The sequence below is a fragment of the Stegostoma tigrinum genome, chromosome 28 (assembly GCF_030684315.1).
Source record: "Stegostoma tigrinum isolate sSteTig4 chromosome 28, sSteTig4.hap1, whole genome shotgun sequence".
NCBI lineage: Eukaryota > Metazoa > Chordata > Chondrichthyes > Orectolobiformes > Stegostomatidae > Stegostoma > Stegostoma tigrinum.
Genome location: NC_081381.1, coordinates 29,377,161 through 29,403,020, shown reverse-complemented (window position 1 = coordinate 29,403,020; position 25,860 = coordinate 29,377,161). Strand labels below are relative to the sequence as shown.

The 25,860-nt window shown below is 40.3% G+C and overlaps 1 protein-coding gene across 9 annotated transcripts in view; it reads right to left on the bottom strand.

Moving 5' to 3' along the window:
• Positions 1-2,751: 2,751 nt before the first annotated feature.
• LOC125466643 (zinc finger protein 239-like) overlaps positions 2,752-25,860 on the bottom strand; it is a 28,266-nt gene continuing 5,157 nt past the window's right edge. The window contains exons 2-4 of one of the 9 annotated variants that reach the window (XR_009447409.1): positions 11,490-25,860; positions 9,922-10,018; positions 2,752-9,416 (exon numbers count right to left, since the gene is read on the bottom strand). Coding sequence is in view for 1 of the 9 variants with exons in the window: in XM_048561442.2 (XP_048417399.1) it covers positions 24,902-25,860 (959 nt within the window). In the remaining 8 variants the exon portion in view is untranslated. The other 8 variants (XR_009447410.1, XR_009447411.1, XR_009447412.1 and 5 more) reach the window with 8 other exon arrangements.

Genomic DNA, 25,860 nt, shown 5'->3' with positions numbered 1-25,860 from the left:
TTGACTTATTTTTCCATGTGATCTTTTAGCACTTTCACTACACAGCTATTTTCTTTCTAGTACTGTATCTGTATGTGCTTAGAGAATGAGAAAATGATATTAGGTTACAGCAGGTAAAGAGATCAGCATTTGAGCTGATTATTACTGAAATTCATTCAATGGTGCGTATCTCTCCTGCTCCAATCCTGATACAGGTATGATGAGCATTAGTACCTGACAGCTTTTCACATTTAACATCAGTGTCAGCTGTTCCCCTCTTCTCAAGTCCAAACAATCCCCACCCACTTGTATCAGAGATAATGGGAACTGCAGATGCTGGAGTGCTCCTCAATCTCCACCCATACTAGAGGAGCCCCTGGTACTTCTTGCATTGCTGCTTTTCTGTACAGCTGCTTGGCTGCATTGTTATTATTAGAGAGCAGTGTGTGATCTATCCCAAGTGATCCCAGAAATTCAGAGCATCAGTGAAAGGAATTCGGCACTTTCACAGGCATTAAGACATCTGCACTGCCTCTGGCTTCAATTGACTCTGCCATTCATGAATTTACATCACAGCAAAGCGAAACGTCAAAGTGGTTGTGGAATGAAGTGTGTGAGCCTCAGGTGAGCAAGGAACAAGTCCACAAGTGGGCTGATTTTCAAATGAATGGGGAAGGAGACATTTGGAGCAGGAACCCTGAAACCTGAAGTGGGAGGGGAAATTTCAAGCGACAAGAAGGGACAGGGAAGATCATAGTGACACAGAGGGAGCAGGAAAGTAAGGTCTGAGCAGAAATTGTACACAGGATGTCTTATTCCATTCAATCTGCTTCATTTTCAAAATTGTGGCAAATTGTTAGAAACCAGATGGCTGAGACATAAAGTTTAAAAAAGTGTGCAGATAACAAATGATTAACTTTTGCAGTCTTGGGATTTTTTACATGGTGTGAGTGGGTTGGAAAAGAAATGTATTTTGGAGTGAGGATAGAGTGGTTGAACACGGTGTACTGCAAACCAACCAGTTGGAGGTATTGTTTTGATTGTGCAATGATTTACACAGGAGCAAGAATAGGTCACTCAGCCCCTTGACACTGCTATTCAATTAGGTCAAGGCTGATCTACCTCATTACCATTTTTCTGCGCTATCCCCATATCTCTTGAAACCATTAGCATCTAACAATCTATCCATCTGTATTTTGAAATTAATAACTCAACTTCCACAGCCCTTTAATGTACAGGATTGAAGCCAGTTATGTTTCTTGAAGGCCAGGCTGTTGAATGGTAAACAGCTGTTATGAACTTCTAATGATCTGATATTTTGAAATCAATGTCTCATACAGTTGATGGTACCCTGACTTTTGAAAGGACTTTGACAGTTGTGAACTGGAAATCAAGACCAATGAATGTGGATGTAGCAACACTCATTCAGTGTGTTTTTCAAGCCATCTCCAGTATACTCTATTCAGTATTTCAAAACAATTGAAAAACATGTTTATAAACAGGGCAATTGTAAAATTAACCCAGTGATGAAAATAGCAGACATTTATAATCAATTATTATTTTTCAGCAGTGTTTCAATAATACCTTTCTAAAGTACTGGGGAGTGCAGATTATTATTCTTTACAGGGTACACAATGATGAGATCTATACAACAACCTTTCAACAACAGGTTGAAAATAACAAATGTAACTACTGCCCTTAGCAATGCAATTGTGAAATGATGGTGCATGTTTGGGAATATTTGTCTAATCGAATACCTGAGCTTTAACATAGTATCCACAATGTTAAGTAAAGAGAATGTATTGGTACAGTCACCAAAGTGACATAGTGCATTGAAAACCCAGAAGATAGCAAAATACAAGTTTACAATTGTAGTTCCTCACACATCCTACACTGGGTCACAGCTGAAGGCCTCATTTCATTGATGTAGGTGTTGAATGAAGTTCAGACAACTCCCTATAAGAATTGAAAACACTTCAGAAAAGCCATTCTATGTGTGTCTCAGTCATCTTGGTCCAGATCAGCAAATAGACTGGGGAGTGGGTCACCTGCCTTGCTATTTCAAGGCATGTTATGTGGTGTGGTTAGGCAAAACATGGGGTTTTTAAGTGAAATGGTTTTAAGAAAAGAAATGAAAGAATTTCAGGCTGAAGTGATGCTTTCCTTCCATTGATTCATTTTAAAAGTTGGGTTGCATTCAAAACATCCTACTCCCTGGAGTGCACAGTTTAATGTGCAGGCCTTCACCATGGTATATTTATGTCCAGAACTCCTATTTTGACTACTTCCAAGTAACACTCCTCATGAAATTTCCCATTTAGTTGCAGTTGGTCCAGGCAGCCTTAGTTTTGTCATCCTATCATCTTAAACAAAACCATTACTCCATTAATACTGCAACCAAACACAATGAGCATGAAGCAGCTCCATTTCTGTACACTATATCTAAGGTTCAGGCTAAATCTTTTAGTTACAGAAAAAATGTTGAATTAGTTCTGGTTAAAGTCATCAGAACTGATGGTCCAGGAATGTGAGCAATAACAGCATTTGTGGGGATTTAGTGCTTAAACGGTTTATCTAATGTTGTTTTAAAAAGATAATACCACATGAGTGAACAGTGCTACAATTTCATTGGAACTGTTTGACAGAATGATTGCATGACACTAATGGTGTAACACTTCTTAATAAAAAATAAGTGGACAACAGCTACCGCATGTGTAAGCCCTCATTCTGATGCTCGTTTGATCTTTTATTTTAAAAATAAGGCTGTTACTTGAACTGATGTTTACTGTGTAACAATGTGAACAAAAAGGCAATGCTCAAGTGTACTTCTTGCAAAACAGTTGTGCTTTTAGTCGTGCGAAAGTGAAATGTAACATAGTGGAAACATTTTTTTATGAACCAGGGAGTACATACACAAGACATAAATCAATCATTTCTAGCATACTTCAAAGCTAAATGCAATTAAAAACCAAATATGGTTCTCAAGTACACAAGGTAATCAATAGTTGTGTAAAGAACTGAATGTTATGTGGGCAGCAATAACAAAAAGATTGGTGCATGACTGTGGCTAACAGAGCATACCAAGAAAGGAAATAAAAAGTGCAGCTATTGCCTCTCATCAGGAGTAAACAGTTAAAAAATGTTTTAACAAAAGTGGGCGATCCAGAGGTTTTGCAGAAAGAGTGCTATGGAAAATATATGAAAGGGAACTGAGTCACTACCAAAGGAAGTTTATAAATTGTATCACTGTAAATTCCGCTGAAGTAAACATTTAAAAATTCACATTTTCACTATGTGATTAGAAATTAAAGGCCATAGTAGTAATCTCTCGTTAATTTAAATTTAATTTTCATTAATGACCTTAAACTTTACACGTCTATTCTATAGGATTGGGTAAGATTAAAGTAAATAGCCGCTGTCTCAATAGTCCTTTCTATAAATTTCAATATTTAGTATTAATAGTTTGTTACAATTTATATTTAGAAGCTCTGTTTCTGTAGTTCAACACTCTTTAAAGTCCAAAAAGAAGTAACAAACTGCAAAGCAATTTACTGAATTCCAAATAAGTAGATGCAGAATTCTGGTACTAGGTTATTCAATGAGCAGAAAGTGGATGCTGTATACACCTTGTTTCTTATTTTTGCTCCGAAGTAAGAAAATGTTATTTGCATTGGGGATTGAAATGTCTTTTACACCCATTAGCCAGGCTCTGAGAAATAAACTGATGCCTTATCTTTACATACTTACAAAATTTAATATGCAAACACATTCTTAAAATGCATCCCTAATTCCATAACTAAAATTTTGTTTCTGTTGTACCAAATTTTCAGTCTGTTCTCACATATAGGAGCCTAAGTATATTGCAGGTTAATACCTGTTATATGAACACAATTAAATACTTGATGACTATACATTTAACAGCCTGGAGGGTCATTCATCTGCTTTCTACTGTAACATGTGAATGATGTTGGTTGCATAAGGATGTGGCCCTATAGTTCACTTTCATACTGACAATTTAAGCAAAAAAAAACTTTATTATGTACAATAGATAGAAACAGATGGCTTGGCAAGCACACCATTATTGCCACACCACTGGCACAACAAGGTGCATTTTAGAAATCAGGTTTAGTTTTAGGCAATATGTCTTTTTCAAACACAATAAAACTAATTAGTTCAGATTCTCAATGCTGCAGATAAAAGCAGTTCAGTTTTTTCACTGGTTATGAATCAACAGCTGTTTGTTGAAGTACAGAAAACTCTTTCATTGTAGCATTGATATTTGTCTGCAATGACAATAGGTACCTGTATTTATTGCGTGCACGTCCCATGTTAAACCATATGTTGTTAATGAGCAACTTATTGAAAGACCGTTTGAATCAATTGCTGATATCTTCACCTCCCTGTTTGTAGTGGTTGTTCAGTTACCACTGTTAATCTGCACCTTTTGATTACTCCCCTTTGGTGTGTGCTGCTCCTTCATTCAAAATGTGGTGAATCCACTCTCTGTAACCATAGTGCGCAATATGGTAGATACCTCACCATTATTGTGTCTCATTTAATGAAATATCATATAGACTGCCTCCTTCCTTGGTGGTCCAGGCAAAACATGCTGCTTGAACAAGCTTAGTGAATACTTTTCTTCATAAACATCCCATGTTCAATATTGTACATTCTGTCCTGTGGCATATTTGTAAAGGTTGTGTACAGGTATCTTGAGCTGCAGATTCTAACTGAAAGTTTCATATTGTCAATTATTAAAAAGCCACCATTGTTTCTTTTTTGAAATATCTGGGTCCTTTGAACTGCTTTTGAATACAAGCATCATCTATGTTTCATAGAGCATGCGTTTACTTCTTGGAGGTTTTGCTGTTATTCCTCCTGGACATTCATTGAATGATAGCTTGATCTACTGCACTATATAATCAGTTTGTTGTTATGATGAGAAATGCCAGAACTAGTCTAAGCAGTGATAGTCTTCATCTTTGGAAAGCAAGCAAATAAAAAGAGCTAACACTGCCTTTCAAACTAATATTGCAAGTCAGTGAACCCTTGCAGTCATACTGAACAGAAGGAGGACATTCAGCAATTCTGTGTGTAAAGGCTCTTTGTATGAGCTTTTCAATTTGTCCCACTTTACTCCTCAGCCAATGAAGCCTTGTAAAATTTTCCCACCAAAAGAACTGCTGAATTTATATGTATGGTAAAACGTATAGTATGGTAGACCTTGTGTTGAACAGGACTAGAGAAAATATGGGCAGCAATACTTGCTCCACCATAATCTCTTTCGTTGTTTAAATGTGTTCCACCAGGTCTTTTTTTGGCTGACACTGTCACCTCCTTTCATCTGCCACTCACCTGCCACTCGAGTAGAACCTTTGTCTAGGAGGCAGAATACATGTCCTACCTTTCTTGGTTATCTCTCTGTCAAAATGCCCTAATGGCATCCCTGACCAAAGCCAGTTCCAAGTCTGACTGGAAATGCATGAGGCCAATATGCTCACCTTGCAATAACCTATCACCATTACAGAAATAGCAAGCAATATGGTAAAACAATGCATTTTAATACAGCAATCAGTGGGATAGTACATTAGCTATAAGGTATTCCTCTTAGATGCTGTGAAAACATGTTGGGATAGTTAATTTGAGAACACAAGTGACTCATCACATCAAACTACATGGTTTCAGACATGTGTTGCCCATAATTAGGAGGGCACATAAGCAATATCAATGCAAAGCAAGAGACAGAATTTGAAAGAAATAGCTGTGTGCTTCAAAAATTGATACAGTCATAGTGTTAATTGCACACTGTAGTGATATGGTGGTGGGGATATTAGTGATTGTGATAGTGATACAACATTCTCAACTGAAAATGTTTTAATAAATACAGCATTAGCCTCATCATTAGGTTGATATTTCCAATAATTTCACTGATATTGTATTTATTTCCTTTGGTGTTTTGGCTCCAAATCAACAGATTCTAACCAAATCTCACCGGCATTTTCTTAAACTAGGACATTATTTGGTAAGTCGGTGTGTAAATTTCAATGAAGATCCAGTCTGTGCAGAATGCCCAACAGGAAAGTATACCAGCAGATGGAATGCACACAGTTCTTGTGCTTCATGCAAAATATGTTCTGAAGGTGAGCCTATTGACTACTGTTGAGTTCCTAAATCTGTTTCTTACATTCATAATTCAATCAAGTAATGAAGATGCACTACCTTGTACCTATAATGCTGTTAATTGTAGAATTTCCAGCCTGGAAGGAGAATATTCCTTTCATCATTCCTATGTCTGTATTTCAGTAGGAGCTTTCCACTCTGATCCCATTGGTCTGCCCTTTATCTGCTTCCCTTTACATTCTCCCCTTTTCCAAAAGCTTGAAATAACACTACTTCTAATGAACTTTGCTTCAATAGAGAAGATTGGTATGTGTTGTTATTGTTAGAAATCTATTTATAATATGTATTATGTAATACTGCTACTAATGAGCTAATTGGATGAGAAAGCCATTCAGTTCAGCTGTGGAGGAAGAGCAGCAGGAGAAATGGGAAAGAAAGGAGAGTCATAGAGTCATGCATCATGGAAAATGACCGTTCAGGTCCTGATCCGAAATGTCAAGCTTTCCTGCCCCTCTGATGCTGCTTGGCCCGCTGTGTTCATTCAGCTTCACACCATGTTATTTCAGACCAAACAGTCCATGTTGATCATATTCCCAAATTAAACTGATCATGGCTGCCTGTGATTGGCCCATATTGCTCCTAACATTTCTTATTCATGTGCTTACCTAAATTTTTTTTTAATGTCCTAACTGTACCTGTGTTCCCCGGTTCCTCTGGAAGTTCATTCCACACACAAACTACTCCCTCTGTGTAAAAAAATTGCCCGTCATGTCTTTTTTTAAAACTTTTTTCCTTGCACCTTAAAAATATGCTCCCTGACATCCCCACCGGAGGGAAATGACACCTTAGCTATATCCCTCATGACTTTATAAACCTCTTAGGTTGCCCCTCAACCTCATAGATGGAGAAAGTTGTTGAGAAAATATATCTCCTACTGTCCCAGGTGACACTGTATTGTTAGCAAATATAAATATGATATCTTTGAGTAAGACATTAGATTAGCATTACACTAGATTACATTACAACTAAATTAGCAGCAGATCTCCCTAAACTAATGTCATGTTCCCAGAGATGACTTACTGGGAGAAGCTGCAAGTTTGACATTTTGTTTTATCAATTGTGGGGCTGTAGGTTGCTAATGAGAGAATGAATTGTCAAATGTTTGATATTTTTAAAAAATCAGCATACAGTAGGTGAACATATGGTGGTGTGCAATGGCCAATGCATTCTTGCTAGACTATTATTCCAGAGACGAGGCAATGATCCGGGGACTGGGTTCAAACCCACCACGGGGCAGATGGTGAAATTTAGATTCAGTTAAAAATCTGGAATTAATAGTCTAATTATAAGATGAAACTAATGTCAATTGTCAGGAAAACCCCCGACTGCTTCACTAATGTCTTTTAGGGAAGGAAACTCCATCCTTACCTGGTCTGGCCTACATGTGACTCCAGACCCACAGCAATGTGGTTGACTCTTAACTGCCCTCTGGGCAATTAGGGATGGGCAATAAATGCTGACCTAGCATTGAATGAACAAACTTGTTTTTTGACTTGACCTTTGTAATAATTTTATGAAAATGCCCTTTGTTTTCAATACGGAATCAGGTGCCAAATATAAAAAGAAGTGTGAAAAAAATTCGGATGCTGAATGCTCGTGTGGCAAAGGCAAACAATTAATAAAAGGTATGAAATAGTTATGGAGTGAAGCTTACAGTCAGATGAGCAGTCTTATCAAATGGTGGTGCAGGCTCAAAGGCTGAATTACTTTCATTTGTCTGTCATCTACTCCTGAATAACCAATGCCTTGATGTTGCAGGATGAGTGACAAAGTTTCCTCTTCATCCTGCTGATTTTAGTGAACATTTCTGTCTAAAATGGCACAATTGCAATTAAAATGTACAGCAAATTATAGCTTGTTCACTTGCAAACATGTGATGCAATGGTATAAATCCCGTTTGTTTAATTTCTAAATAAAATTGGTGGAAGAGCCTATTGCTCTCCATGTAAAATCTTTGATCCAAACTCTTTTCGATATCATTGCACTAGTCATTGTCAAGATTTCTGTAAACAGGTATCAGAGATAGTTGAACGTGGATGATGGGAGTATCCTTACATTGAACCTCAACCAGGAAATGGCAGTTTGCTGCTGTTATCAGTTGCACACTTAGATTCTTTGTAAGTCTGTGTTAGATACATCTCAATTTTAAGGGACTTCGTCTGACTCAGTGGCCATTCTTCCTGTAACTGGGAATGTCTCCTAGTGACAATGACCATTAAAAAGACATCTAAAAGAGTTCATTAAAATCAGCAGGAAGAAGTCGAGAGAGACAAAATGATGTTAGAGAATATAATTCTTTGCAACTGCAATTTGGAAAGCGTGAAAATGTAGTGAATTTAAACGTCTTTTTAACAAAATAAACAGCCTGCTGCTGTTCTCAGTTGCACACTTAGATTCCTTGTAAAGCGAGAAAAGGGTGGAATCAGTGAAGTGAGAGCTGTACAATAATGTGCTTACAAAGGCAAACATGACACCCTTTGCCATTACAAAAGCAAAATATTGCAGATGCAGGAAATCTGAAATAAAAATGGAAAATACTGGGAACACTCAGCTACTCTAGCAGTATCTGCATAGAGAGAAATACCATTAACCTTGCATGTCGATGATCTTTCATCAGAACACATTGTCATGAACTGCATGTCATTTTTAACTTATTTTCATCCATATAAGAGTCCAATTCCTGTGAGCCATGTCCATCAAGATTTTATTCTGATGAAGAAGGTATTAATCCCTGCAAGCCCTGGACCTGGTACGTGAAGCATTTGTTCAGCTTTGTAACTGATATGTGTGTGACTTTAAGCAGTACAAGTCTGTATATGATTCAAGTGTGAGGACTGACGGCCATTCCAGCTAGCTTGCCCTTGTTCAGTAAAAAGATTAGGTTCTATAAAGAACACATTTACACAAACTGCAGTGAAAATCAGTGCAGCATGTAATCCTTTGTGTTCTTATTTTAAGGTTCTACTGCACACTGACAACACCTACATAAATACTTAATATCAGACACTTCCATACTAAGCCACCAGTTCACAGATTATCATTTATAACATTTCATAGCAGTTTAACATCCAACAGATGAAGACTGAAATAAACACAACCACTTTGATACTGCCAATGTATTCAAGAGGGGATTAAAGAAATATTTGGAGGAAAAAGTAATGAAGGACACGAGAGGTAGTCTGATGCATGAAAAATGTACTTTAGGATATTTGACGTTCACTTCAGTCTCATCCAGTCCTTTGTTTTCTCTGTTGGCTCTGTATGAAGAGAAATATCTAAAGTCATTTTCACCCAGTTCAGTCCAACTCCAATACTGTTTAATTTTGTCCCTTTCCAAAAATCAGTAAGTAACAAAAAGCAGATTGATCCTCTGTTTATCTTCTCATTATTTCCAGAAAGGAGAAAATTATTGAAAATAACATTCTAGAATAAGGTGTATAGTTAAGGTCTTTTTCAAACGAGTCCAAAAAGTGAGAGGGAAAATATTTAAAAGGGACGTGATGGGTAATTTTTTCACACAGAGGATGGTGCATGTATGGGATGAGCTGCCAGGTGAAATGGTAAGTGCAGGTATAGTTATAACATTTAAAAGACATTTGGACAGGTACATGAATAGGATGAGTTTAGAGGGATATGTGCTGAACACGGACAAATGGGGTTATTTCAGTTTAGGATATCTGGTTGGTACAGACCAGTTGGACTGAAGGGTGTATTTCCGTGCTTTATGACTCTATGACAAATGTTTGAGTTTTGAGCACTTACTGTGTTATTTTCCCGGTGTCCCACAGACACATGATGAGCTTGTTATGTTTGAGCAGTCCACTGTTTATTCCATGGTTATAAAGTAATGCAACGATTCCTGTCAGAATGTAGAGACATCAGAGAGGCTTACACCAGAGAAAGTGGCCACTTGGCCCAAATTATCTGTGCTTGGTCTTTAAAAGAGCAGATGTGCTTTCCATTTCACACAAAGCAGATTGTTTTACTAATACAACATCGGATTTTTTTTCATATAGTTGTGAAGAAATTGGACAGCGTTTAATTAAAAATGGTTCAAGTACAGAGGACGTAGAATGTGGTGTGCCCATCATTATTCCAAAGACGACCACAACTCAAGGAAGAAGCTTCGTTAACACCACAAGTGTGCCGAGGACAACAATACCCAGTGGCTCAAACAAACCAAGTCCTTCAGTAACTACAGCAAGCCAGCCAGGTAAGTGTTAATGACTGACTCACACAAACAATATTTCAATTTAAATAAAATTTGATTTCTTTATAGCTTTAATGATGAACCAAGCCTTCAAATGGTCACTATGTTTACAGTTAAGATCGTGCAAATTAAGCAGCAGGGCTGGGGATTCTCTGGTACTTTGTAGATACTTCACTGGTAGCATAGCAGGGGCCTCACCCAAGCATAGAATCAGGCCCCACTTCCAGTTGGTGGGGTTCTGTGGAAATTCCCAGCCCTGAATCTCTCTTCTAATTTTCCCTGGAGGGGACCAACCTGAGCAATGGATCATTCCAAGTGCTCGCAGCTCACCTTCATGCTAGTGTCTGAAGTACGGAGGCTAATTGGGATTAACATTGGGATTAACATTGGTTGAATCTAATTCTGCCTCCTGTCAAAATAGACTTACAATTCTATATCATCTTCCACAACCTCATAACGTCCCAATGCACTTTGCAGCAAATGAGACACTTTTGAAGTGTAGCCACAGTTATAATGTAGGAAACACTGCAGCCTATCTCTGCACAACAAGATACTGTAAATAGCAATGAGATAAAGATTGGATAATCTGTTTTCAATGAAATTGGTGGAAGGGGGAAGGGTAAACATTGGGCAAAAAACTGTGAGAGCTTCCTTGTTCTTCTTCAAAGAGTACCATCCATACTTTTACAACCAACTAGGAAGCCCAACAAGGTCCATGTTTACTTCTCATTTGGAAAATAGATATGACGTTATATCCAAAGATTAATGCAAGGCTCAGATCCACGGAATTACAAAAAAATTCCAATTAGCAGTAATTAAGGGCAAACAAAACACAGGTTAAGTGTGTAAAATATGGGAACATTGTTTTAAAATTCACAGCCACACTATGTAACATATTTACTCATATTTGATGTCATAGATGGGTCATGACAGTTGTATTGCAAGACTCTGCATTATTCCAATTTAGATTCTTACATATGCCTCATTTCTTTTGTTCTACCATTCCTGGTCATGCCTTCATATGTCCAAATCTTAACTCCTGAAATTTGTTCCTGGAATTTCTCTCTGCTTTCTTTTAAGTAAGGCCTTAAAACCTATCTTTGACCAAGCATTTACTTACCTATCCTAATATCTCCTGTTGGCTCCCAAGAAATGCCTTGGGTATATTTGATATGTCAAACGCTCCATGCAAGTGCCAGTTGTTGTAGCTTCCTTGGTGATTAAAATGCGCTTAAATAATAATTGAAAGTTTTGACATGTTTGAAGTTTTGGAATGTAAACCGTATCAGTTTCATGCTATCTTTTCTCCTAGCCATGGCTGTCGAAGTTAAATTTTATATTGGTGTCATCGTTGTGGCAGCTCTGATTTTTCTCATTGTCCTAATTAAAAGGAGAAAAATGTACCTGGAGTTGAAAAAACAAGGTGAGGTCATAGAAACATTGTAAGATACAATAGATTTCATTTATTTTGTCTGCTTCACAACATCATTTATCCCTCACTTTTTAATAAATTTAAAAACCAGTTGAAATCAAGTAAGAGCAGCCTGGAAACTATTCACTAGGTTTAGAATAGAATCTAGTTTTACTAGCCAACCTTTCCTTTGATAATTTGGTGCTGAATCCGTTTAATGTTGAAGCGATGGCTGGACTAATTACTATATCCTCGGGTTAGGATCTACATCACTATTTCCACTTCACCCCAAAACTGCATCATCTAAGGGCATTGTTTCATCCATGTTCAATTATTAATTATTAATAATCAATTATTAATATTCTCCAAATTAAAGCAATCAGGAACTTGATATGGTTAAGCAAGTGGAGGAGGTAACGTACTCAAAGTGTACTGAGACATAGCTAACCTGTGCAAAGGAGTAAAGTATTTCATGAGTACACATGCTAAATTATTTGAAATTATTCAAATTATTTTTAATTGTTAACAGCAGTTGAGCAAACTGAGGTTATTATACAGGCTTTTGTTTTGTTTTTCGGCACTGTCCAGAAATCATTATGACTTCTCCCTCATCAGAGAGAGAGAGAGCTGTTGGTGGGTTTAGCCCGAGGTGAGTGGTGAGGTCAAAAAGGTGGGTTCTTCATGGTGACCCTGATCCCAGAAAATGAACCTGTGCTGTTGGTATCATTGTGCACCACAACCAGCCAACTGGGCTAACTATAACCCCCTTATTACAAAGGTTTTATTTAGAGGACTGCCATAAAATAAGCCAAACCGATTAAAAAGTGAAGTCGGACGAGTCACAGGCAGGACCCAGTATAATGTTGCAGGTACATGCCTTCAATGCTGCTTCCAGGAGTTGTATGGAAAGAAGGGCCAACTGAGCAGGCAATGGGAATACATTTTGTCCCACACATGCCCTTTCTATCCTAATTTTGTAGAGCAATCTTTTTACACCTGGATTCTGAACTGACCCAGTTTTCACTGAAGGAAGTAACAGTCTGATTAGAATTGATGAAGAGCTTACAAAATAAATTTTCTTTATTAGCTTTGTAATTAACATGGAATTTTACTGCACCATTAATTACAGATTTCTACCAGTGTTTTGCGATAAGAGATCTAAAGGGTCCGGTGCAGGAAGTATCCGAGGATATCACATCAGTGCAAGTATAAAACTGACCCCAGCATCTTTTACAGATTTGAATTTGACAGCTCACTGAACTGAAGAACAAACCAGTTCAGTGGTTATATGGACAGTGTCAACATTTCAAACTAAAGAAATGAAGGAAAGACTACGTACCTCCGCTCGGTTCGCAAAGAACAACTGCACCTCCCAGTCGCGAACCATTTCCACTCCCCCTCCCATTCTTTAGATGACATGTCCATCATGGGCCTCCTCAGTGCCATAATGATGCCACCCGAAGATTGCAGGAACAGCAACGCATATTCCACTTGGGAACCCTGCAGTCCAATGGTATCAATGTGGGCTTCACAAGCTTCAAAATTTCCCCTTCCCCCACTGCATCCCAAAACCAGCCCAGCTCGTCCCTGCCTCCCTAACCTGTTCTTCCTCTCACCCATCCCCTCCTCCCACCTCAAGCAGCACCTCCATTTCCTACCTACTAACCTCATCCCGCCTCCTTGACCTGTCCGTCCTCCCCGGACTGACCTATCCCCTCCCTACCTCCCCACCTATACTCTCCTCTCCACCTATCTTCTTTTCTCTCCATCTTCGGTCCGCCTCCCTCTCTCTCCCTATTTATTCCAGAACCCTGTCCCCATCCCCCTCTCTGATGAAGGGTCTAGGCCCGAAACGTCAGCTTTTGTGCTCCTGAGATGCTGCTGGGCCTGCTGTGTTCATCCAGCTTCACACTTTGTTATCTAAGACTACGTACATTGTAGCTTGGGAGAAGCTTAACCAAGACTGAAGACATTCTACCTGCTCAGAGATGTTCTGTTTAAAATTGCATACATTGTAACGACTCAGAAACTTGTCACTGGATATCTTGCTTCGGACAAAACTGTGCAAGCTTGAAATCCCGAGTGAGTGTGCTGTCATGCTGACATGCAAGAAAATTAGAAGCACGGTTTTAAGGAGAGAGCAGGGTGATGGAATTCATGGGTTCCCACTGCATGGAAACAGACCCTAAGGTCCAACTTGTCCATGCTGACCAATTTAGAGCCAGCACTGAAACACTGGACTGAGCTCCAAACTATTGGAGCTTTATATGCAAATATATTTGAAATTTGAGATACAACGCTTTGAGAATTTTTCACACTACATTTTTTTTGTAAGAAAGCTCTGTATCAACAGACCGCAAACAAGTAAGAATTTAGTTTTGTTCAGAGAAGCTTTGGTAACTTGCAAGTCAGTATAGGCAACAAGTTTGTATAAAAGTTAATACTATGTGGAGCTGGAGGAACACAGCAGGTCAGGCAGCATCAGAGGAGCAGGAAAGTCGATGTTTTGGGTCGGGATCCTTCTTAACTTCTGAAGAAGGGTCCCGTTTGTGTAAAAGGTTTTCTTTGGTCACTACTTTAACTACAAGTTTGCAATCTGGCTAGGATTAACTTAACTTCTGAAGAAGGGTCCCCACCTGAAATGTTGACTTTCCTGTTCCTCTGATGCTTTCTGACCTGCTGTGCTCCTCCAGCTCCATGCTGTGTTGACTCTGACTACATCATCTGCAGTTTTCGCTATCTCCAAGTTTGTGTAAAAGGATTTTTTTGGTCACTATTTTAGTTACAAGTTTGCAATTTGGATAGGTTTAACAAACAGGAAACCTACATTTTCAATGCTGTTATTGAATGAATAACCCTCACCTCTGGCTAGTTGCATAACTAGTAATACACAGTCCTTTAAACACGTCTCTTTTGTGCTTGTGTTTATGCAGTAGGAGCTGCAATATTTGTTGCAGAGTTTAGCCTGCATTTTGTTTTGCAATATTTATCTTGATAAGTAATTCAACTGTATATTTGAAAAGACAGATGTCAGTTTCACACAACTGTTTAAGCAAACATTTTACGGGTAATATCTGTTGCTTGAAACTCCCTTTTAATAGTGTGCACATCATTTCTTGTTTCCAACCATTTATTTTTAAGCATCCCACTCCACAAAGTTCTGCTCTGCACTGAGTCTCATTGGCAGAACTGTGCGGTTCACAGTCAGGGTGGTGTAAATAAAGAATTCCTGAAGATCCGAATTTTGCAGACAGTAGGACACTCTAAAATCAATTACAAGCGCTGGTTTCATTTGTAATTTCTGCTATAAAGAGACAATTATTGTTCTCCAGCTTTTCTATTTGCCAGTTTCACAATGAAACAAAGCTTTGGGCTGACACATTAGCACGTTCAGCTGACAATTTGTATTATTAAGGTTCAAGTGAACTACTGCAGACAATTTAATATAAATTTAATCCAGGTATTTTTTTTTAAAAGTGATCAATAAATGAAATTATTGGCCCAGCTGTTTTCACATCACCCATGTAAAGCTTTTCTAGATTGGTATTTCCCATACTTTTCTTCCCTTCAGAAGTAATGTCAGGGCAATCAGGGGACCAGTCTGCTGTCTCAGATGGACGTAAAATGACCCATGGCTAAAATTAATCCCTCAATTAACGTCACAAAAACAGATCATCTGGTTATTATTACGTTAACGTTTGTGGGAGTTGACGGGGTGCTGATTAACTGCTTTTTTATGTTAAAAACATTAACTTAAAAGAAGTACTTAATTTGTTGTAAAGCACTACACTTGTACATTACAGCACTGTCATTGTAGCCTTGACATCAGCTATTGTTCCTTAGGAATATGTTACAAATTCTATTAGAAAGGTAGCAGTACTGGACTGGCTCTGGGTAATGAACAACATAAAGGTGATAGAAAAATTAGCGATTTACGACCATGCCTTCCTTTGCTTCACGGTTCAACTAGAGTGGGGGCCAAAAAAAAACAAATTGATTGCAAAAAAGGAAACTACAAAAGGATACAATGGCAAATGAAATTTACTGAGGAAAAGAGAGCAGCAATAAATGGAAGATGTTCAAGTGTCAGAAAAGCACACTGGAATCTACAGACATTATGTAGGGGAAAGAAGACTTTTGAGATTGATGAGTTTTACTGTCAATTTCAATTTAAAAGAGGAGGCAATGGATGAATGTTGAGATTATAATCAAGATGGGAATTGTAGAATTATTTAATAAATACTTAAGTATTTAAGTGTGCATGTGGAAATAGAAGGGTAATGAATAACTATTCACAGATAAGGGCCTCTTGGGTGTTGAAGATGCTGATAATTGTTCTGAGGAATGGTTACTGGACCCGAAATGTTAACTCCGTTCTTTCCTTCACAGATGCTGCCAGACCTGCTCAGTTTTTCGAGCAATTTCTGTCTTATATGCTGAAAACTGATTGAGTTGATTGAGAGATGGGCCACAAAAACTGAGCCGGTCTGCATGAAGATTGCATTCAAGTAGCAATTTCTGACATTGACAAGTGGTAGCTAGTGGAATAAAAATTCAAAGTGCAGTAGAAACCCAGCAGATGTTGAGTATCTGTGCAGAGAGAAGTAGAGTTAACGTTTCAAATCCAATATGAATCATCTTCAAAACTGAAGAGAAGTGGGAACGTGATGACTTTACACTGTAGAAAAAGGTAGGGGTAGGAGACTAATTGGAAAAAAGGGCAGGCTAGAGGATAAATGACTGTCAGCGAACATCAGAACACAGGTATTTGGTGAATGCTTCAGGATTTGGCATTGCAATATCTTGTTGCTCATCCTTCCCGATGAAATGCTCAAACTTCCCCAGTCCTCATTTTAATCTTGGTGTAAACCAGGCCACAAGGCCCTGATAACTCATTTGGTACAGAATTAAATTCTAAAGGGCTCTTTAGTGAGGTGGTGATGTTCCTGTCACTTAGCCAGACAGTCTCAGGATCAAGTCCCACCTGCTCCAGAGTCGTGTTATAATACATTGAACAAGATGATTTAAAAAGAAATCCAAATCAAACCTCATCAATATTAGTGATTCTTGTAAGAGCTGCCATTTTATGCACTGTACAGCATGTATTGTTGTGATATTTGAAGAATGATTTGAATAACGGACTAATTAATATGCAAAGCTAAATGAAAATATATTACAGGAAGAGAATTCTAGGCCAGAGGAGAAATTGTAACCAAGGAAGGCAATATGGCACACTTCCCATTCTCAGTCAAAGCATAAAATACAAGAACAGGGAGGTTATGTTGGAGTTGTACAAAAAGTTGGTTGGCCACAGCTGGAGCACTGTGTACAGTCCTGGTCATCACACTATCAGAAGAATGTGACTTCACTGGAGGTGGTGTAGAGAAGATTCGCCAGGATGTTACTTGGGATGCAGCACTTCAGCTCTGAAGACAGGCTGTATAAGCTTGAATTATTTTCTTTGGAGCAGAGAAGGGTGAGGGGGAACCGGATGGAGGTGTATAAGATTACGAACAACATTGACAGTGTGGATAAAAGACAGCTGTTCCCATTGCTGAAGGGCAAATAACAAGGAGGTACACTTTCTTTTCAGGTGAAAGACAGGAGACTTAGAAGGAAGGAAAACATTTTTCACCTAGAGGGTTGTGGGAGTCTGGAATGCACTGCCTGGGAAGGTATTGAGGCAGGAAATGTCACAACCTTTAAATAGTGTTTGAACGGATACTTGAAATGTCATAACATTCAAGGCAAAGGGCCTAGTGCTGGCAAATTGGACTAATGTAGATTTGTTGTAATTTACACAGTTCAGACTTGATGGGCTGAAGAGGCTGTTTTGTACTGTATGATTCTATGATAAAGCAGCCAGTGACAATGAGCTGATTATATGATCTCCCACTGGATGTGTTTTCGGGCATTCTGAACTTCCTCTATTAAGCAGGACACCTTGAATTGATTAAAAAGTTGCCAATTGTATTATATTTCTGTAATATAGAAATATATATTTAAAAAGAAATAAATACCTCATAAAATGCATAGTTGACTATTAATCAGGTGACCATATGATGTTACAAAAGGCTGATCTAAACATCTCGTGGTATTTACTTGTACTGCATGCCCCTGTTTCTGAGTGGGAGGGGGAAATGTTGGCTTGCACCATGGCAAGACGAGATATATTCATGTGCAAGGTTTCACAGTGTCTGCAAATGTAATATACTGATCTCAGAAACTAAACTGTAACCATATAATAACCACAAAGGTAAATGAGTAACTGTGATGTTTTCAGCCTTAATGATGAATGTATTTAGCAGCTTGTGAACTGCTGTGACTGCTGGTGATCAGAAAATTTGCCATGTCACCACAAGTCTCTATAATTTTCTGAAACTTCAACAAAGAGAAACATTAAATGGTTCACTTTAAGCATTACACTATTTGAAGTAGGGCAGTGTCAAAGTCTACATCCATGGTTTGGTTTGACTACTGAAGTTTTTTTTAAGTTGGCATGTTCCTTAAACATATAAATATTGGGCTATGCTACACGAAATAGGCTGTGATCCTTGTTGTCCTGTAATTTTATCTTAATTCTTTTAAACTAAACATTTTAATAATTTGTTTGTGGGATGTCAGTGTTGGCGGCTTGGCCAGCATTTATTACCCATCCCTAATGGCTCTAGAGAAGTTGGTAGTGAGCTGCCTCCTTGAACCACTCCAGTCTATGGGCTATAGGGAGACCCAGAGTCAAACTGTTTTCACCAAATACAGCTGAAGTCTAATTGGCCCACAGCCACCCTTGACTTATTGGCTAGATTAGAAACTGAAATCAGTTCACTGACCAAAGTACTGTACAGCAGATGCTGGGGAATCAGAAATAAAAACTGAAAGCACTCGAAACATTCAGTGGGTCTGGCAGGTCCATGGAGACAGAAGCAGGGTCACTGTTTCCAACTAACTCTGGTTTCTATCTCCACTGATCCTGCTTGAGATCTGTGACCAAAAATCAGCTCACATTAGTTCTCCTAAGCTGTTTTATCCACTCTACCATTGTATACTTTTTTTAATGGGATGTGGGGATCACTGGCTAGGGTAGAATTTACTGCCAGTCCCTGATATCCCCTACCTTCTTGAACTACTGCTATCCTAATGGTGTTTTGATATCCATAATGCTGTTGGGTAGGGAGTTCCAGCATTTTGACCCAGCAACAGTGAAGGAGTGGCGATATATTTCCAAGTCAGGATGCTAAGTGGCTTGGATGGAAATTTGTAGACAATGATTCCCACATTTATCTGCAGCCTTTGTCCTAAATGACAGAGGTCACAGGTTTGGACGGTGCTGTCCAAAGTATCTTGGTAAGTTACTGCAGTGCATCTTTTATAGTGTGCAGTGTATTGCTGCGGTGCTTCAAGAATGATTTGAATAATGCATAACGTAACATACACATTGACTTGTAACAGAAAGTGAGTTCAGGATTCTTTGGGCCCCTGAGCTTTCCCATTGTCACAAAATGATGTCCCGAGCATCCCCATACACCCGGGGGGAAAAAAATCAAACTCTGTGCTTGACTTTATCAATTAGTTCGTAGGAACCAACAATCCAGAATTGCAAATCCAGCCAGTAAACGGCTCGACCACTTAAAGGAATTGTGCATTGTTGCCAAAATAGTTAAGAAAGTAGCTGAAACGGGGAGAGACCTGCAGCACTCTCTCAACAAGACATGATAATTGCTCTTATCCTTTTTAAGAGTCATTTAGACAGACAGGTAAACTGGCAGACAAACGGGACTAGATTACAGTGGCACCAGGATCGGCACAGACACAGCGCGCCGAAGGTCCTGTTGACCCGTGCTGTACTACGTTCTATGTATATGTGAAACAGGCCCGAGTGGATCGATCCGCTGGTATCGTTCACAAGGGGAAGTAAACGACGATATCGAAACAAAAGTTGTGTGACATAAGGAAATAGGCTCCTCGGGGAAGTTTAAATGATTCAGCTCCAGTTGTACACGTAATATTCTATCATTTAGCACAAGTCACACACGTCTCCATCACCTGTTTCGATACCAAATTCAAAGGTCTCGCGGCGACAAATAGCGTTTCATCAATTATTTTGCTAATTCAAAGCCTCCCCGCCACATGACAGTTCATTGAGGGTTAAATATAACCTTAATCACCTCCCTGTGCTAGTTAGAACCCTGCGTAAAGCAAGGAATCTTCAGCAGTCCTTGTCTGAAAACAGCAAAAATTGCTTTTCTCAAAAGGAATTATTTTCCGCCCCAATTTGAACACGACAGAGAACTGGGTGAAATGTAATCACAGGATAGTTTCCACTGAGCACTCAGCCTGGTCTCACCCCTAAGTGTGGATAGCGCTCCCTACCAATCATCACTGCGGCGCCCCTACCTTCTTAAGGACAAAATGCAATGCACAGCGCCAGGCAAGAGAGAAACACGAGTTTCCAAAGTAATAATAACGCGCGTCTGAAATTCTGCTTGTACGGCCGACATAACGAGGCTGGACCAAGGGATCAAGTGTTTCACATAAACGGGACTTCCGGATGTTTCGGAAACTGTTTAATCCTCAGGTCCTCCCGATTGCGTGAGAATAAAAGGCCATATCAGCCCACACATTTCCCTGAACACTGACAAATTAATATTCAGCTGACAAGATCTGCCAGTTTTCGATATCGGTAAAATCGATGTTTGAGTTGATAGTCTATATCGGCGGAGCCTGAACTATAATTTTGATTGTAATCAAGATGAATATTGACCTTCCTGTCACAACACGTTGATCTCGTGTGTGAGTCATTCGGAAACCTCAAAGGGTGCGGCCGTGGCCGTGAGCGAAATGTGCAAGTCCCTGGTACTGGTTCGAGAACTAGAAAACAGACGCTTTGTGTCATTCTGGGCCATTTTACGAGAACAGATGCCTCAAATTCGATTACCATCTTCAAGTTGTCAGCACTTAAATGAGAAATCCGACTTCAGAAATCACAGACACTGCAAAGGCTGAAGGTTCTCCCACTAAGAAGTGTTAGGGCAATTGAACCCTCGACCTTTCTGCTGGGCACAATGTGGATGAGTCAATTCGTTCAAGGGTCATCAATGAGGATTCGTGTGGTGAGGTGGTAATGTCCCCACCTGGGGGTTCAAGTCCTATCTGCAGAGGTGTGCAATAACATTTCTGAACAGCTTAATTAAGAAAAATGGGCCAAATGCAGAGCAACCATTTGCTTTGCTGGGAAAATCAGTCCAAGGAGGCATAGCCTACAGTTACCGTGGGTCAGTCCACGGTATTTCAGAAAGTCCTTTAGACAAAAACAGAGAGGGAGTTTTGCAGTGGTAATGTCTCTACCTCTGAGACCCAGAGACACGGGTTCAAGTCTCCACTTGCTCTAGAGGTGTGGGTAATATCATCTCTGAACACACAGAAACATCCCATGATACCCTACCACACAGCTCATCTCTCTTTGTCCCTACCTAACTACTCTATACATACAAACCACCAACCACAACTAGACAAATTCCTAAGCCGTGTCATAGAAGCACTACATTATAGACTTTTTGTTGAACATAGTATCACAAAAACAGGGTATTCATATGAGCAGTACTACATCAATAGTTAAATAACAGTTTCAAGAGATAATGACTAACACATAGCATATCTTCTGCTGCCCACTTATTAAATGATGGGAAAATAATATCTATAAACTGAAAATAAGCCAGTAGGTGTTGATGCTTTTCAAATGTTACTCAGTACTGAAGTTGTACAGTAATTTAGCAGTTATACTCTTCTGCCCACATCCAAAAGTAATGGAAAGTTCATGCAAATTTCAGCAGGAATGTTCAAACACATGCAGAAAATAGCTGCACGATAGACAGGCAATCAATCGTCAGTTCTGTGGCTTTTAATGGGAAATTCTAATTCCACTAGACAGGAAATGGAGTTCAGTGCAGTCACAGCTAGAGGAGAGTAGGTGTGTCTTCATAAAAAGGAAATTTCCAGTCACTTTATCTAAAGATCGTGATTCACCCACTGGGACGGATGAACTGACTTTCCCTCAAATTCTGATGAATATTCATTTTATATTCAACAGGTTTATTACAGTCAAGCTTCAATAATAAATGCTTTCTCGGACCTTCCCTGGTAGGACAGCAATGTGCAGAAGTGACTGGTAGGTGGAAATGGTTTGGCAGTGATCTTTTCATCTCCGGGACATGGGCTCAAATCCAGACCATACCAATCAAATGGAAATGCCTTCTGCCGGCTAAGGTTCCTGTAAGAATTGAGAGCAGGCAGTCTCAATCCAGCCTGCAGCAGGTATGCACCATCAGCACAAAACAAACTGAATTTGAAGCTAACTGGCAATATCAGATAAATCTAAACACAGTTGACATCAGACAGGATGGATGGATGTTATAGAAAAGTACTCTTCCAGGTCTGGGGTTAACATATACCATACAGCCTGGGTAGAGGCAGCATAGTCTGCATAATGACCGTGCAATATCTGATCTGTATGTGCTTGGTGTTTTAAATTACCAATTTTGATCAGCACAGATCAGCCAGAGTAAGAGGGCAGATTATTTGATTTTAGCTCCTAAAAGAGAGATAGAAGCAGGGAGAAGAGAATGTCTACAGACCTAAAATCCATGTTTTAAGGCATTTTGCCAGTGTGTAGCCAAACAGCTCCACTGCCCATTCCATGCACCTTCATGTACCACGTGCTGTGAAAACTTGGGCAAATTGCTCAACACAAAACACAAGAAAATATATCAGGAAAGAAGAGGGAGGCAAATCCCTATGCTACATTATGCCAACATTTCTCCTGCTGTCGTGAAATTCTCTGGGGAATTCATAGTGGACAGCATTTCTCCTACATGGTCCCTACTGGACATTTTAAAAAGAAATCTCAGCCAAGGAATACCCTCGAGATTCAATGCTGGTTTATGCTGAGATGACAGATTCCAATTTGGGCAACCCTAGAATTAATTTCTGTGCCATAGGGTTAGGATGGTCCTCAAAATGGCAAGGTTGCAAATTTCCCATTTAAAGAACCTAGTAATTATGTTTTTAGGATTTATATTTTAGGTTTTGCCACATATTAATTTGGTTTACACATCTTCAATTACTCACGCTCGAGTCTCAATCATGAGTGTCTTTCTCTGTCTGGAAATCCAGTTCAGCATTTACCAATAAGTAGCTAAACAGCTAAACCTGCAAGAACACTGATTTTAAAGACTGGATTATCTTGTAGCACTATAAAGTCTTACTTCATTTTTCAAATGTGATAATGCATCATGATAGATCATGCTTATGTATAAAGTTTAAAAATATGAAGTGGAACTGTTACACAAACAGCAAATTGAATAATAGTTGTGCATGGACAACATAACAGCTTTTATCTAATTCAAGAAATACGTCGAGTGATCAAGGATCATAACTCAATGATCTGTGCAAATCCTTTAAATGCAGTGTTTCACATCATTTTTGGGAAAGTCAAGCTATGTTCTCTATGCTTATCTGAATTTCCAGAGTCTGTCTCATGGGATATTCCATTAGTCAACTCTATGTGAAGCAGAAGAACCATAGCATCCTGGAAATGAGTGACCAGGCTATCAAAGACATTGAAAATGAGACACTCAAATTCAAACTGCATTAAATCACTAAGTTTGGATGCATGTGTGAGAATTAAGCATTAGATTTCAGCCAGCTCAAACCCGTTACTAAGGTTAGATCAGTTTAGGAAATTTTTAGCTGACTTTTAAATTCCGCAAAGGCATAAAGACTGGTGTTTAAAAAAAAGGAAGTGATTAACTCTGCATCTTTCACACACAGTCATTCATAGGAATTTTCTTACAAAGGGAATTCCTGTTTCTCGCATGTAAAAGTATGTTCAGGTTAAAAGCTGCTTGCAGTGAATAGTTGCGAATGGAGATACTGAATGGAGGGCAGGTGTGATGGTTTCAGCAGGTGCAATATTTGTAGTTTTAGCTCTTGGTATGCAAACACCAATTGACTCTACGTACCGAGGTTCTACCTGTCCCTGGTGTTGTGAAAGATGAGTCTGGTTATGATGCTGTCGAACACTAAGTAATAGGACCATAGTGTACCATCATTCTGGTTGAAAAATTTGCAAGGAAAAACCCTTTTGACCACAAGTCCATCAAGCAGTGGTCAGCAGGAGGCATTGAGACCTTGCGTGAAAAGGAGAGGGTGGATTCTGTTGGTTGAGCAGACTGTCAGAGTCATTTGACACAATACCTCATCAGCAGAACGTTCCAACAAGCACCAGGAGGTAACGTGGCTAGTGGGGAGAAGGCCACTGCCTGTTAGATCCTTCATGCATGCCTGCTCTCAGTGCACTACTGCACCGACTGTCACACATCTCCTTCTGTAATGTGCCTTTGCAAAGAAGGTCTGAAAAGAGATGCAGTGAATTTTGTTGAGGTTTGTCCAGAACAACTCCGTGACACAGGACTCTTGTGCTCTACGGTCTGTTCCCTGGACATCGAGACAAACACTGACTGCCACCCAGAAGACCATGAAATCGGTGAAATACGCTGTTTGGTCTCCCTGGGGCGCAAAGGCCTCGACTGTGTGTTGCAGACTGACACATTCCAAGATCCAGGACTATGTGCTGAGGGATGCACTAAAGCTTGGGGCAGCTGCAGGCAAGACACCATGGGGAAAGACCACCGATTAAGGCCTTTCTGTCAAAGCATAACGAGTGTCTGCTCAGTTGCACAATCCCTCATATATTTAATGGGAACCTAAATAATTTCTTGTCGTGTTTTGATAATGCCTGGATGAAGCTAACATGGAATATCATAATTTTACTGGATCCAATGCAATGTCCAAACTGAACTGCTCCGTACTGCATCTACAGGTAATTTATGATTAAATTTTTTTGCAATAAAATTAAAATTCATAACTTTAATTGAATGCAGATAGTTTCTTGTCATGTTTAGACTTTGTTTGCAATTGAATTGAAGCTCGATATGAAGAATGGCAATACTTTATGCATTGTCCAAAGTGAACTGTAAGTAAGTTAAGGATAAAGTATATTTTTGAAATGGAGCATTCCGCCTCTATTGGGATGGCTGGACTCTGGCTGAGTGGCGCCGAGCTCTCTAGCTCCTGTGGACACGGTGGTGGCCGATCAGGTTGGAGGCGCTCTTGAAGCCCTTGCCGCACTGCAGGCAGCGGTAGGGCCGGTCCTCGAAGTGCGTGCGGTAGTGGACCTGCATGGTGGAGGTCTGGCGGAAAGCCTTGGCACAGATCGGGCAGCTGTACGGCCTCTCGCCGGTGTGGGTGCGCCGGTGCCGCACCAGGGTCGAGCTCTGCTTAAAGCCGCGGCCGCAGGTCTCGCAGCGGTACGGCGGCTCGCCGGTGTGGGCCAGCCGGTGGTGCGCCAGCAGGCGGCCCGGGTTGGAGAAGCTCTGGCCGCAGGTCGGGCAGCAGCAGCAGGAGGAGGAAGAGGCCTGCTCTCCGGAATGGGTGCGCCGGTGTGTGGCCAAGTGGTGCGAGTGCAGGAAGCGGCGGCCGCACGCCTCGCAGGCGAAACGCCGCTCGCCGCCGTGGATGCGCCGGTGCTTGGACAGGTTGGACGAGGTCTTGAAGCACTTGGAGCAGTCCGGGCACCGGTAAGGCCGTTCTTCGCCGTGGATGCGCCGGTGCACCGCCATGGTGGAGGACTGGCGAAAGGCCTTGCCACACACCGGGCACGGGTACGGCTTCTCGCCGGTGTGGGTGCGCTGGTGGGTGACCAGGTGGTGGAGCTGCACGAACTCGCGGCCGCACAGCCGGCACTTGTACTGCTTCTCGCCGCTGTGCACCAGCCGGTGGATCAGCAGATTGTACGAGGTGCTGAAGCGCTTGCCGCACGCTGGGCAGTGGAACGGCCTCTCGCCCGTGTGCACCCGGCCGTGCCTCTTCAGGTCGCAGTACTGCTTGAAGCTCTTGCCGCACTCGCTGCAGATGAAGCGCTTCTGGCCGTACAGCCGGGCCTTCTTGGCGGGCCCGGCTGCAGGGAGCCCTCCTTCCGCGGCCCCCCTCTCTGGCTGCCGGTCAGTCTCCGCAACGGCTCCCC